Below are 15,000 nucleotides of genomic sequence, written 5' to 3'. Positions count from 1 at the left end.
AACCACCCCTCCCATAACGTCACGACAACCACCCCTCTAATGACGTCACGACAACCACCCCTCCCATGACGTCACGACAATCACCCCTTCCATAACGTTACGACAACCACCCCTCCCATGACGTTGCGACAACCACCCCTCCCATGACGTCACGACAACCACCCCTCCCATGACGTCACGACAACCACCCCTTCCATAACGTTACGACAACCACCCCTCCCATGACGTCACGACAACCACCCCTCCCATGACGTTGCGACAACCACCCCTCCCATGACGTCGCGACAACCACCCCTCCCATGACGTCACGACAACCACCCCTCCCATGACGTCACGACAACCACCCCTCCCAGGACGTTACGACAACCACCCCTCCCATGACGTCACGACAACCACCCCTCCCATGACGTCACGACAACCACCCCTCCCAGGACGTTACGACAACCACCCCTCCCATGACGTCACGACAACCACCCCTCCCAGAACGTCACGACAACCACCCCTCCCATGACGCGTCAACGACAACCACCCCTCCCATGACGTTGCGACAACCACCCCTCCCAGGACGTTACGACAACCACCCCTCCCCTGGCGTCACGACAATCACCCCTCCCGTGACGTCACAACAACCACCCCTCCCATGACGTCACGACAACCACCCCTCCCATGACGTCACGACAACCAACCCTCCCATGACGTCACTACAACCACCCCTCCCATGACGTCACGACAACCACCCCTCCCATGACGTCACGACAACCACCCCTCCCAGAACGTCACGACAACCACCCCTCCCACGACGGCACGACAACCACCCCTCCCATGACGTCACGACAACCACCCCACCCATGACGTCACGACAACCACCCCTCACATGACGTCACGACAACCACCCCTCCCATGACGTCACGACAACCACCCCTCCCATGACGTCACGACAACCACAGCTCCCATGACGTCACGACAACCACCCCTCCGATGACGTCGCGGCAACCCCACCTCCCATGACGCCACGACAACCACCCGTCCGATGACGTCACGACAACCACCCCTCTAATGACGTCACGACAACCACCCCTCCCATGACGTCACGACAACCACCCCTCCCAGAACGTCACGACAACCGCCCCTCCCATGACGTCACGACAACCACCCCTCCCATGACGTCACGACCACCACCCCTCCCATGACGTCACGACAACCACCCCTCCCATGACGTCACGACAACCACCCCTCCCATGACGTCACGACAACCACCCCTCTAATGACGTCACGACAACCACCCCTCCCATGACGTCACGACAACCACCCCTCCCATGACGTCACGACAACCGCCCCTCCCATGACGTCACGACAACCACCCCTCCCATAACGTCACGACAACCACCCCTCTAATGACGTCACGACAACCACCCCTCTAATGACGTCACGACAATTATCCCCGCCAAGCAACCTATCGACGCCATGCACTGACAAAACACAAACTGAAAGCGTGACGCGACGAGAAACTCAAAACAGATTACAAATTTTTACTTTAAATGCGCCGATAACTCTCGCTTGGGAAAATAGGAAGGTGTAGGAGGAGGAAGGAAGGTGGAGGAGGAGGAAGAAAAGGAGGAAGAGGAAAAGAAGGAGGGGCAAGAAGTGGGAAAAGGAAGAGGAAGAGGCAAAGGAAAAGGAGGAGGAGTAGGAAGGAGGAAATGAAGAGGAGGAAAAAGTGGGAAAAGAAGACAAGGAGGAAGGAAAGAGGAAAAGGAGGGGGAGGGAAAGGAAAATAGAGTAGCAGTAGGAGGCAAAAGAGTAAGAAAATGAGGAGGAGGAGGAAGGGGAGAAGAGGAGGCAACGGGGAATATTACAACGATCATTTTTGTATTGGTGCTTTGTCACCGCTTAATTGCGCTTTAAAGTTCTGATTAATAAAAAAAAGAGGGAGGAGGCACACGAAGAAGAAAAAGCAAGAGACAAAGCAGGAAAAGAATATGGAGGAGGAAGTGTGAAAGGAAGAGGAGGAGGAAGTGGGAAAGGAAGAGGAATTGGAGGAGGAAATGTGAAAGGAAGAAAAGGAGGAAGTGTGAAAGGAAAAGGAGCAGGAGGAGGAGGACGGGGGAAAGAAAGAGGAGGATGAAGATGATGATGATGAAAAGACTAAGAAAATAGGAATAAAAAGAGGAAGGAAGGAAGAAAAAGACGACCACGAGAAAAGAAAGAGAAAGAGCAAAGAAAAATGGCGACGGAAATCGTGAAGAAAAAGGACGAAGAAGAAACAGAAGAAGACGAAGAACATAAAGAAAAGGAAGAGGATAAAGAAGAAAAAAAAACGAAAAACAAAAGAAAAGGAAGGAAATTAAGAAGACAATGAACAAAAGAAAATGAAGAAGACAAAGAAGAAGAAAACGAAGAAAAAAGAAAAGGAAGAACAGAAAGAAAAGGAAGAACAGAAAGAAAAGGAAGAAGAAGAGGAAGAAGAAGAGGAAGAGGACGCGAGATCCCCAACATCCGCCTGGTTACGTCCGCCCCCCGACACGAGCGGACGGCATACCCGGGGCCCAAAGCCGGCAAATTACCCCCATATTCTCTCTCGCTTGAAAACCCACGGGGGAGTCCACTGGCTTACTCGGCGCACCGGGGTATCGCTTTTTTTGGATTGGTTCTCCTTTTTATTGTCATTATTCTTATCTTTATTATCATTATTCTTGTTTGGTCCTCAAGGCTGTCATGCCGTCACTTCTGTATGACCTTTCTTGTTCATTTTTTTTCATTCTATTATCTTTTTTATTTCATTAACATAATCCACTGATTGTTACTTTTATCATTACCATCATCATCATCACCATCATCATCATCATCATCACCATCATCATCATCATCATCATCACCCTCATCGTCATCATCATCACCCTCATCGTCATCATCATCATCGTCATCATCATCGTCATCATCATCATCACCAACACCACCACCACCATCCTCCTCCACCTCTCCAGCAAAGAAATGTCCCTCGTGAAGAGAAAGGACGAAGAAGAAACAGAAGAAGACGAAGAACATAAAGAAAAGGAAGAGGATAAAGAAGAAAACAAAGAACAAGAGAAAATGAAGGAAATTAAGAAGACGACGATGAACAAAATAAAATGAAGACAAAGAGGAAGAGAATGAAGAAGACAAAGAAGAAGAAAACGAAGCACAAAAGAAAAGAAAAGAACACAAAGAAAAGGAAGAAGAAGAGGAAGAAGAAGAGGAAGAGGACGCGAGATCCCCAACGTCCGCCTGGTTACGTCCGCCCCCCGACACGAGCGGACGCCATACCCGGGGCCCAAAGCCGGCAAATTACCCCCATATTCTCTCTCGCTTGAAAACCCACGGGGGAGTCCACTGGCTTACTCGGCGCACCGGGGTATCGCTTTTTTTGGATTGTTTCTCCTTTTTATTGTCATTATTCTTATCTTTATTATCATTATTCTTGTTTGGTCATCAAGGCTGTCATGTCGTCACTTCTGTATTACCTTCCTTGTTCATTTTTTTCATTCGATTATCTTTTTTATTATTTTTTTTTATTTCATTAACATAATCCACTAATTGTTACTTTTATTATCACCATCATCATCACCACCACCATCATCATCCTCATCCTCATCCTCATCAATCATCATCCTCATCCTCATCATCATCATCATTACCATCATCATCATCATCATCATCATCACCACCATCATCATCATCATCATCATCCTCATCACCACCACCACCACCACCATCCTCCTCCACCTCTCCAGCAAAGAAATGTCCCTCCCTCCTCCCCCTCCTCCCCCTCCTGCCTCCCCGCCCTTGAGGCCAGCCACAGCCCCGAATCCTGCGCCGAGTCCCAAGGGAAGCTGCTCTCAGGACCTGGCTCCCCAAACCTCTTCTCCGTCAGCAGCAGCAGCAGCCGCGCGGGTGTATTGGTCGCTGGGACATGGCCACAGCTACACTCCGCGCACACAGGGACAGGGCTATGGATGTAGACACATACAGCGGCCATCAAATACCTACACGCGGATATATATGATACCCGTACATGTAGACATACCTATGAGACATACATGTAGACGTAAAGAGGTAGAGGCAGCCACGCTAGCAAATAAGACCGTATATACACACACGATATACAAACAAGTCCATACAAACGTATACACAAATATACTCGTACAAGATGAGACAGGTGGATAGAGGGGTAGACACAGGCGGATATACAGGTAGACACACAGGTAGACAGGGAGGAGGGGAGCCCGCCGGCGGTGGCTTGGCTTCCACAGTCCACTCCACCGCACGGGCGTTCCACGTGGCGGCGCGAACCACCGCCACCGCCGCCGCCGCCACGACGTGCGTACGTAACCTCGGCGGCAGCGGCGGCGCCCACGCGCTGTATTTTGGGTCCCGTGGGCGCTGTAGGGGGCCGGGGAGGAGCCGCGCGGGATGCGTCGCTCTATTGGCACCTCTGCATGGCTGCGTCCCCGGGGATGGCTATATTTACATCGGAAATGGGCCTCGCGCATTTCATTAATACATTCTTCGGCGTAAGGAGAGCGAAAGTGAGGAGTCTATAACACAGAAGGGGGGTATTCCTATGTCTATAAGGCGGAGGGCGGTACTTCTTCGCTGATAATATGGAGAGTGATATTTCTACGCTTATACAACAGACGGTGCTATTTCTACGTCTACAATTAAAAGGTATATCTACATCTATACTATAGCAGGTTGTATTTCAACGCCCATTACACAGGGAGCGGTATGTCCAAGCCCATAGCACCTGCAAATAATATTTCAGCGAGAGCGGACGTGTATACACTTCCTCTGGTATAAGCAGATTAAATTTACGCTATTTGTAAATCCTAATATTATCAAATACTTATGTCCATTACTGACGCGAACGTGTGTACATATCTACGCATATCCCCCCCCCCCCCCTGCTGTATGGGCGCTATACCCTCCAGACAAGCGATACATTTCCCCGCTGAACCCCCCACCCCCACCCCATTCCCGTCACAGAGAGCCAGCCGAGGAGGAGGAGGAGGAAGGAACGCCATCTGTCGGCCGAGGGAGAGCGCGACGCGGCGATCCCACGCCCTCGCGAAGACCGTCTCTGGGACCGCTTACCACGCGCGGACAGACGCACAGACAGATGTGGGATCGGGTGTCGCGCTGACCTCCTTCGCCTCGGCTCCCTTGCTTCTTCCCTATCTCGCTCTCTCTCTCCCCTTCTTCTTCCCTATCTCTCTCTCTCTCCCTTTCTTCTTCCCTATCTCTCTCTCTCTCCCTTTCTTCTTCCCTATCTCGCTCTCTCTCCCTTTCTTCTTCCCTATCTCTCTCTCTCTCTCTCTCTCTCTCTCTCTCTCTCTCTCTCTCTCTCTCTCTCTCTCTCTCTCTCTCTCTCTCTCTCTCTCTCTCTCTCTCTTTCACTACCCCTCCTTCTGCCTTACCGCGGTGTCTATCCCGCGCTTGACGCCTCTCGTGTGGCACTGGCGGCACCTTCCCCCCTCCCTTCTCCCCCCTCCACCCTTTCACCCTTTAACCCTTCCAGCCCTTCCGAGGCGACCCGGTGAGCCTCGAGAACGAGCGAGCGAAGGAAGTAGGCCTGGCGGAGCTGAGCCGAGGCGAGGCGAGGCGAGAGGAAGCGAGGAGAGGCGAGGGGCGGCGAGAGGAAGCGAGGGGCGGCCGTCTCGCTCGCGGCTCTCTCCCAGTAGGCCGCGGGGACTCCCATTTCCCCTCAGTCAACACGACCCCCGGGCGCTCTCAACCGATCCCCACCCCCTGCCCCCCTCCTCCTCCCTTCCCCTCCCCTCCCCCAGACGCTCTCGAGCTTCCCCTCTCCCTCCGCCGCCGGCCCGACCCGGCTCTTGACCTTATGGCCCCCCACTCACAAGGCCGAGAATCCCGTGCAAGAGATCATCGTGGCAGCTCTCCCCTCTCCCCGCTCTCCCACCCCCTCCCCCTTCCCCCTCTCCCTTATCCTCCGTGTTTACATGCCGAAAGGAGAGGGAGAAATACGCGCCGAGACCGGATTGTACGACCCCGATCTCGAGAGAGCAACTCATTAAAAAAAAAGAAAAAAAAATCCATAAAAAATCCATTCAAAAAATATAAATACACTAACAAACGGAAAACGGAAAGCGAGAAAAAAAAAATAATGAATAAAATCCCGCACACCTCAGCTCCCAAGCCAAGTGAATAAAACCATTCTAACATGCAGCAGCCACCACTCGCAAGTACTTGATTCCACTTAAGAGAAACTGCCTCCCAATTACCCCCCCCCCTTCCCTCCCTCCTCCTCTCCCTCCCCCTCTCCCTCCACCCACTAATACCCTCCCCCCCTTTTTTCTCGGGCGCAAGGTGCGTGTGGAGGGGCGCGGCGCACTGAGGAAGGGATGAGGGGGAGGGGATGGAGAAGAAGGGAAAGAGTGGGAGAGAAGGAGGGGGAGGGAGGGAGAGGGGGAAGGAGAGAGAGATCGAAACGAGGAAGAGAAGACGAGAGTGGGGGAAGGGAAAAAAGGGAGATACTGAGAAGGAGAAGAGGAGAAGAGGGGAAAAAGAGAAGACCTGGGAAACGACAATAAGGAAAAAACTGAAGGAGAAGGAACCTGAGAAAGATAGGGCAAAGGAAAGAGAAAAAGAGAGAGAGAAGGGAGACGGAAGAGAATGTCTGAGGAATACAATAAAAACAATAGGGGCAAGGAAAAATGAGAGGGAGAGGAGAGGAAAAGAGAGGGAGGAGAGAAGGGAAAAGGAGAAGGAAGGAAAGAGGGGAAAAGGAGAAAGAAGAGAAGACTGAAGAAGAAGAAAGGAAAAGGAGAGGGAAATGAGAGGGCAGGCCGAGGAGGGCAGGGCGCAGCAGGGGTCCGCAGCGCCGGCCTCGTCACGTGCCTCGCGGTGTCATTCCGTCATGCCCGCGCGCGCGTCAGCAGAGGAGGAGGAATGTCTCACTTGTCACAATTTTCCATCCCTCCCCTCCCCCCTTCCCGCTACCCCCCCCCCCCCCATCCGGCCCAAAGCGATGACTCAAACGGGCTGATTTCGTGGCGGAAATCTGATAAGAGATAAGGACGCAAAAATATACGGAATGTCTCGAGACGGCTTATCGGGCTTTCCTCGATTCCTGCATCCGATAAGCGGCGGCGGCGGCGCACGCCAACATCGCGCTGCAATCTCAATCTCTTCCACTCCCTCTTCCTCTTCCTCTTCCAGAGCCTTCTTCCAAGTACCGTTCGGTCTGTTTTTTTTCCACATTTCTTCATCATCCACCCATTCTTTTCTGTCCTATATTCTCTCTCTTTCTCGTTCCCCTTCATATTTCCGTCCACCTTCCATTTACCTTTCCCTGTCATTCTTCTATCCATCCATCTATTCCACATCGACTCCCTTTCCATTCTTCCATTTACCTCTCCCTCCATCTATTCATCCATCTCTTTCTCTTCTTCCCCCACCTATATACCTATCCCCCATCTTCTCCCTTCTATCCACCTATCCCTCCTCTCCTCCTTCTATCCATCCTCTCTCCCCCTTCTATCCGCCCTCTCTCCCCCTTCTACCCATCCGTTTCTCCTCCTTCTACCCATCCTCTCTCCCCCTTCTATCCGCCCTCTCTCCCCCTTCAACCCATCCGTTTCTCCTCCTTCTATCCGTCCTCTCTCCTCCTTCTACCCATCCTCTCTCCCCCTTCTATCCATCCTCTCTCCTCCTTCTACCCATCCTCTCTCCCCCTTCTACCCATCCGCTCCCTCCACCCACCTCACCTCACCTACTGGGCAGGGCGCCACGCGATTCTCGCCCCTATCGACGGCCCTGTCACGGCGCTAATTACTAGCCAATGAAACGGCATTCAAACCAAATTTCAAAGTTCACTAAGCTTTCGCTGCTCGTAACGTGACACGTCCGACGGCGTGAGGGATCAGAGGACGTGTAAATACATGAATAAATTAATAAATGAGGAGATGAGGAGGAGACGTCAAAGGTTCATCGTTTTCTTTTTTTTTTCTTTTTTTTTTTTAGGTGTTAAGGCAAGTGCTTTGGAATCTGAGAAAGTGTTTGAGGAAGTGAGCTTCTCTTTGGTATATGTTCTGGTGGATAAGGTGATTAACCCCCCCTCCCCCCCGCTCTCTCTCTCTCTCTCTCTCTCTCTCTCTCTCTCTCTCTCTCTCTCTCTCTCTCTCTCTCTCTCTCTCTCTCTCTCTCTCTCTCTCTCTCTCTCTCTCGTCCTGAGATCTTTCCCTCTACTTACGAAGGTACGCATAGTCTAGCCGTAGAAACAACACCAATAAACAAAAATAACGGAATCAATAACAAGAATAACCATAATACAGAACCACCCCCCTTCCAGCCACTCGAATCCCCCCCTCCCCCCACCTAGTCTCCCCCCCCCCGCAGCTGTTTCTCCTCCCGTCGTAAAGTGTCCTCTCTGTCTCTCTAGCTTGTTACCCGTCGGTTATGTTGATAACCCTTCCCATCCCGCTCCTCTCCCCCTCTCGCTCCTCCCACCCCCCACCCCCACCCCCCCTTCCCCTGCTGCACCCTTTCCCCTCTGCACCTCTCCGTCCTCTCGCTCCCCTCTTCTGCTCGTCCTCCTCCTCCTACGTGTCCCTTCCCTCTCCTCTCTCGCTCTCCTCTTCAACATTGTCTGGCCGCCTCTTCAAATCGGCATAAATAATACCTTCCTCTTCTCTTCTCCCCTTTCACCATCTCCTCCTCCTCCTCCTCCTCCTCCTCTGCACCTTTATCTGACAAAATTCTTTATCGTTTTCTCTTTTTTCGCGTCTTTCCCTCGTTCCATTACAACCACCCACCCACCTTCCCTCCCTCCTTCCCTCCCTCGCCCTTGTTCCTCGTCTTTTCCCTCTTTTCCCTCCTCTCTTTCTCCTGCCATTTCCCTCAGCCTAAATATCCCCTAAACTCGAGCACATTCCCCCACTGCTCCCTCCCCACCCCTCCCTCCTTCCAGCCTTTCTCACTCCTCTCTTTTCTCTTGTCCACTTCACTGCACTTTCAGTTTGGGAATGCAAATCACTCCCACACCTCTTGCAAAACACCCCTTCAGAACATGGGCAATAAAACTCTACGCGCATTTCCTTTTCCCTTACGTAAAACATACCATCTTATTTTTACTTTGTTTGCTTCCTTACCTGCAAATGCATCACCAATGGTTTATAAATCAGGAATATAAACCTCCACAAAAAAAGGAAAGACCACCTACCGACACAACCTCCAATGTACTCTCGAACCAAAGTACAAATAAACCTAGTGACAAAACTACCTATAGGGAAACACCGACAGACAACGACCCCAAGAGCAAGAACAATAAAAATGGGTAGAAAAAAACGGCAGCAGAAAACCACACACTCACCTATCGAATATGGATGGCTTCTCTTTCTTGACGTAGTTGGAGGGGACGTAACCAGCCTGGTTGCGGTTGTTCATGACCCGCCACCAGTGCTTTGAGTCATCAAGTAGGAGCAAGCGCTCATTCTTGCGGAGGTCCAGCTCATGGCTGCCCTGGGCCGTGTAGTCATACTTGGCCGTCACCCAGCAGTCCTCCCCTACTGACTTGCCTGCCATGGCCAAAGGCAAAGCCAGGGCAAGGGTAGGGCAGAGGAAGAGAGAAAAAACAAAAAACGTGTTAAGCAAAAAACGTATTTGTGTTCGATAAAATCTGAAATGTCAAAAAAGGTACACTGAGAAAAAATAACAAATCTATTTGTTAATAGTAAAATGCATACAAATAAAAATTACTATCCAACATTACTGACACACAAAATAAAAAAGATAAATCCATAAAAAACAACTACTACATTAACTGGGATTCCCCTTGTCTGACTTAATGAAGATTAACATTTTTTTTTCTTTCAGTATGAAGAAGAAAAACAATGCAATGATGATATACTACTTAATTTACCTACATGAGTGAGACAAAGCTGAAGACAAAGAAGAGGAGGAAATGTAAACAAACAAGAAAGAGGAAGAGGATGAAGAAGAAAGGGAGAAGGAGAAGAAAAGAATAATAAAATCACAAACTAGACACAGATGAAGAAGGAGATGATGATGAAGCAAAACACAGAGAAGAAGATGAGGAAAAAAGGAGATGAAGATCACAAACAAAACAAATAAGGAAGAGTAGCAACAGTGAACTTAAAAGAAATAAGAGGAAAAAGAAGTAAGCTACACACTCTACAAGTAGTTACACATCTTCATAATAATATATGCATAGTACACTCCTACAATGACTCTCCCTTCAACAGCTGGTACTTTAACCCTTTAACTCTGCCTAGGAATTCCCACTTAATGGTGACACTGACTAATAAATTGTTTTCTTTTATTTGTTCCTTCTAACTTACTTCCTCAAAAATGTCTCTCACACTTATCTGGCCGCAACAATTCATGGAAACGAGACCCTAAGCTGCTCAGAGCCAATAATCATAATGAACTAATAAGAAAATACAACATCCAGCAAAATGATCTTGCAAAATGTAATTGCTCCTTGAATCAAAAGCAGTGCCAGACCTGAGGCATATGCAAAGTGCAAAGTTGAGTCTCAACTGATAATTTTCCGGTAAACACATTACGTCCTTTCACCCTCATTTTTATTTAAGGATGATGTAGCCTCTAATAAAGGAAAAAATGTCTAGACTTTCTGAAGGAACACTGTGCAACGGATCTTATAGATCAGCCTATCTTGAAGAGCTTACATTATTTGGAAAAATATATTTGTATAACAACAAATAGAACAACAATGATGCTTGTGGCATTTCTTTCAATCATCTTATAGCAAATCATGTTTTATAAATCTTTTAGTGGTTGTTTAGTAAGATTATCTATCTTTTAGAAGTAGAAGTTTGATATTCTTCCCTATAATGGTATCTAACTGATTGATTTCTAGCTTTTTGATCTTGAACTTATTGTGGTTTATACTGATACGTACAGACTACTGCGAAAGTAACTATGCAGATATTCTTTTTCTTTCAGAGAAGATAATATTAAAAAATATTCATTTTCTCGCATATATAACCTTGGGCTTAAATACTTGTCTCAGTTTAGTACAGTTATCCATACAATCTGAAGCTCTTTTTCATATTGGTACAGTGTAAGGTCACGGCATGCCACTGTTCCTCCAGCAAAGACCAGCAGACCTCCACCATTTCATAGCCTGGTAAGACAGAGCTTGGGCTGATCCATTCTTGAATATAATAGAGGTCTGCAAGTTATATTTTGCCAAATTATACATAGGGTTTGTTAGTTTTGGCCTAAGTGCCAAAGGGGGGAGGGCTATGTTGAAGGCGCGAGTGTCTTCTACACAATAACCAAACGTGAAGCACTCTATTTATCTTAAGAAAACTGACTAAAACTAAAATAATTACTTTTCACAGAAAAAAACTAGCCCCCATTGATGACATGAATATCAGAGAGAAAATAACCACTTTCCTATATTAACATCGATTTAAATTTAGAAAGTGACGAAAAAATAAAGATAAAGGATGTTCATTCCAAGCAAGAAACATTAGACAAATTTTTAAAGACATCATCTCCATCAATGCTCTTTTGGCACTCTGGAAAAGGCCAACCAATGTTTACTACTTGTATATGGGCAAAACAAAACTCATTCATCTCCCTGGCAAGTTGATGTCTAAAAAAGAAAGAGTCTAAGCTCTATCTTTTGCAAATATATAAGACAGAGGTTTACCAGCCTTTATGTGCCCGACTTCATACTGTAAACCAGATCACACAAAGTTTTAACTGAATATGTATTCAACACAGCCAAAATATTCTTTCAAGAAATACACCTACTTTAAAAGTCATTTCCTATCTCAAAAACCTCAACAGTAATGTGATACAGGTAGTAAAAATAAAGATATCATTAGCATTTTGCTAATAATGTTAAAACAGACACATACTGATGGGTATCTGAATAGTTTTTCTGCTCCTCATCACTAACACAAATTCCAAATTCTACTGTAAAATGAAGAGAACATCCCATGTCTGGCAATACATTTCTTTCGTCAGTTTCTTTGTATTTCGATATCAAAGTACCAAAATCACATTTAGCAAACAGTCTAATCAAAGGACCAAAATAAGTATTCTATCATAACTACATACCATCATGTGTAAGCCAAAGCTGCCCAGTTAATACAAATGACTCTCCTTAAAAGAGGTAATCTAAAAAATGCTCTACAAAGAGAAATAACTGCTCATCAATGCAAATATCAGGAATGTAATGTACACAGGAGGCAAACTATGAGTCATACTTGACCTGTCAAACGTAAATGAAATAAGTCGAACTAAAAGGAACTTCACAATACTAGCATAAACGACTAAGCATAATGTACTACACAGTTTGTTTACAAATTACTAAATCAGTGAGAACGTGAAAACACGAGATAGAAAACACAAGACACTTCTTTCATAAAAAAAATCCCTAAGAATGACACTCCCATACCACTACAGTAAACCGACAGAGAGAAAATAAAAGGGAGGTGAGAATAGCAAAACAGAAAAGGACTATCAAGCCTTAATAAGCGTAAATATTCCGAGATCGAGAGTGACAACAAAACTCTAACAACAACATCTGACAACAAAAACACCAGCATCTTCCCACGGTCTTACTAATAAGCCTTAGACAAGCTCCATTCACGCTATATTTTGCTCATCCGAATATTAAATCACTGTCTTTGACTTACCTAACTTTAAGCTCGACATGATTACAACATTCCTAAAAAAATCGCAACGAATTTCACTTAAAAATCGCAAAGAAATTCCATGTCACTCCTTCTTGTTTGGATTCGGTAATAGACACTGAGACTCTTCCAGCGGACAGGATTCAGTTTGGAAATAAAGTAAGATTCGGTGTCTTTATAAGAGTATCGAAAGAGGTCTAAAGAGTATTCGAAAGTACCGATGCGCATTTGTTTCAAAACGTAGTATCGATAATCTACCGAATCTTTTACTTATAACAATGGAAGCAGATGTTCCCAAACTTTTCATAATCAATAATGAAATAAAATCAAATCCTGCTCTCTTATTGTAAATATTTAAGATATTTGATAAACTCGTCAAATTTACACAGTAAAGAAGATTCAGGAAGACTGTAAGCTCTAATAGTTTATATCCTGAATTCGTCAAGGTGTTATCACTCGGGACAGATGAGTGTCACATTGAGTGAAAATATAACAAATTAATATTACAGTATTATAAATATGTAAGAATGAACAAGTATTACAAAGAGAAAATAAACTTATTTCGATCTAATTGTCGCAGATTTGCGAGAGAAATTTCCCATTTTCTGTGAAAAAGAGAACCATAGACGAAAAGAGATATCGTTCGCCTTAGTATTGAATCTCTTATAGTTTACATGACGTTTGCGGTAGGTGATATCAAATCTCTTTTGGTAATACTGAATCCTTTTACAAAATGTAAACAAGGTTCGTTATTGTTGAACGTATTGGTAACCTAAGTACAAGAGAGGGAGAATTGTTGAATAATTTTCCTATTGCTTACCTTTTAATTATTGCTTAATTACTTCAAAGACAAAAACTAAGGATTGGAGACCAGGTCAGTGGATGTTCTCAAGTTAATGTACATCTGTAAATTCAGTAATATGACATTCCCTAAGTAGTTTGATGTTAAACCCTTTCTTAGATTATCCCTTTATCTCTTTTGTCTAATTATTAGCTCCATTTCAAAGATTATTTCGTGTCCGTTTGGTTGCTAGTCTAGGGAGGCGATGAGAGGGTATTTCTAATCAGATCATGTCAAGTTTCTTCGTTATGTTTGGTGGAGGTGTGAATACCTGATGTCTTGAAGATTAATAACTTCCTAGCTTATGTTGATAATTGATTCTGTTAGAAAGTGGTTATTTCAGTGGCTTATATGCTCATGCGTTTGGCTTAAAGTATCATTAGAATAATTCTATCGCCTCTTATATGCAAAGTGGCATAATTATGTCAAAATTAAGAATTCACAGATGTCAGATTCTGTTATTAGCTAATTAGACAGTCAAGTGAGTCCAAAATAACCCCTAGTCAAGGTGTGGTGTTAAGAGTTAGGAAGAAAGTTAACGTGAATTTTGATTCATATCAGAGGTCCGATTGCTGTTCCTGTGGTAACTGGTTTGTATTTGTTTTGGTATGTATTTAATATAGCTAAGTATATCTCACACTGGTTTCTTTAGTATCAGAAACGCACAATACTGGTTCATCATATGAGTATATTGAAGGTACTGGCACTAATACGTATATTGCTTCTCGTGCACAGATCAGGAATGTTTTGTTTTGTTTTTTGCTTTTAAGATACATAGAGTATGCAGGATTATTGTCACATATTACTTGTCGCATATGTTTTTTTATATTATATACGAGTATAAAACTAATTTTACTGTGTACTGCAGAACCATTGATTTAACAAGATACCAGTTTTACACAAGTAACCAGAGAGGGAGATTCAATGAAATGTTTGCCAGTTCAACGCAAATACTGAAATCACGGGACACCTGCAAGATATTTGATCGGAAACCGCATTCAAGTGTGATGCTTTAACTCCCTCAAGTATTTTGGGATCTAGAATGAAAGCAAGATACAAGATTGACCTGTTTGTTTTGATTTTTTTTGACAGATCTAATGCAGTAAATATATATTTTTTAAGATGACCAAAATGAATATTACTTTTTTTTCTTGCATCCTCTTGTTTTAAGATGAACTACTTTACTTAACCTTATGACTACTGGGATTAGACAGTTATATAACTTATTTTTCTGCTTGACTCTTTTATATGAAGGTCTATGTCTGTATATAATTTATGATTTTCCATCTTTGATATATTTGTTTTTCACACATACAAAGAATGTTCTTTATAGAAATCTCGGCATAAAAACAATCATTATATTAGAACTCTTCATGTTATTTCTTAACTTTCATTTTGTCTGTACCTTGGTTAAGAAGCAAGCTCAAATGTGCTTATTCTCTTTCTATTAGTAGATTCAGCTTTTTTCAC

General features: G+C 45.2%; 1 protein-coding gene across 1 annotated transcript in view; it reads right to left on the bottom strand.

Annotated features, from left to right (window-relative positions):
- The window catches only part of dock (SH2/SH3 adaptor protein dock), a 113,689-nt gene extending 100,853 nt beyond the window's left edge, over window positions 1-12,836 (bottom strand). Inside the window, exons 1-2 of the mRNA XM_070136965.1 lie at window positions 12,693-12,836; window positions 9,368-9,572 (exon numbers count right to left, since the gene is read on the bottom strand). Of these exons, the coding sequence (XP_069993066.1) occupies window positions 9,368-9,572; window positions 12,693-12,711 (224 nt within the window). The 5' untranslated portion in view covers window positions 12,712-12,836. The remainder of the gene's footprint in view (window positions 1-9,367; window positions 9,573-12,692) is intronic.
- Between the last annotated feature and the right edge of the window lie 2,164 nt (window positions 12,837-15,000).

Source organism: Penaeus vannamei, chromosome 22 (assembly GCF_042767895.1).
Source record: "Penaeus vannamei isolate JL-2024 chromosome 22, ASM4276789v1, whole genome shotgun sequence".
NCBI lineage: Eukaryota > Metazoa > Arthropoda > Malacostraca > Decapoda > Penaeidae > Penaeus > Penaeus vannamei.
The sequence above is the reverse complement of the archived record's forward strand: the minus strand, read 5'-3'. Positions and strand labels throughout refer to the sequence as shown.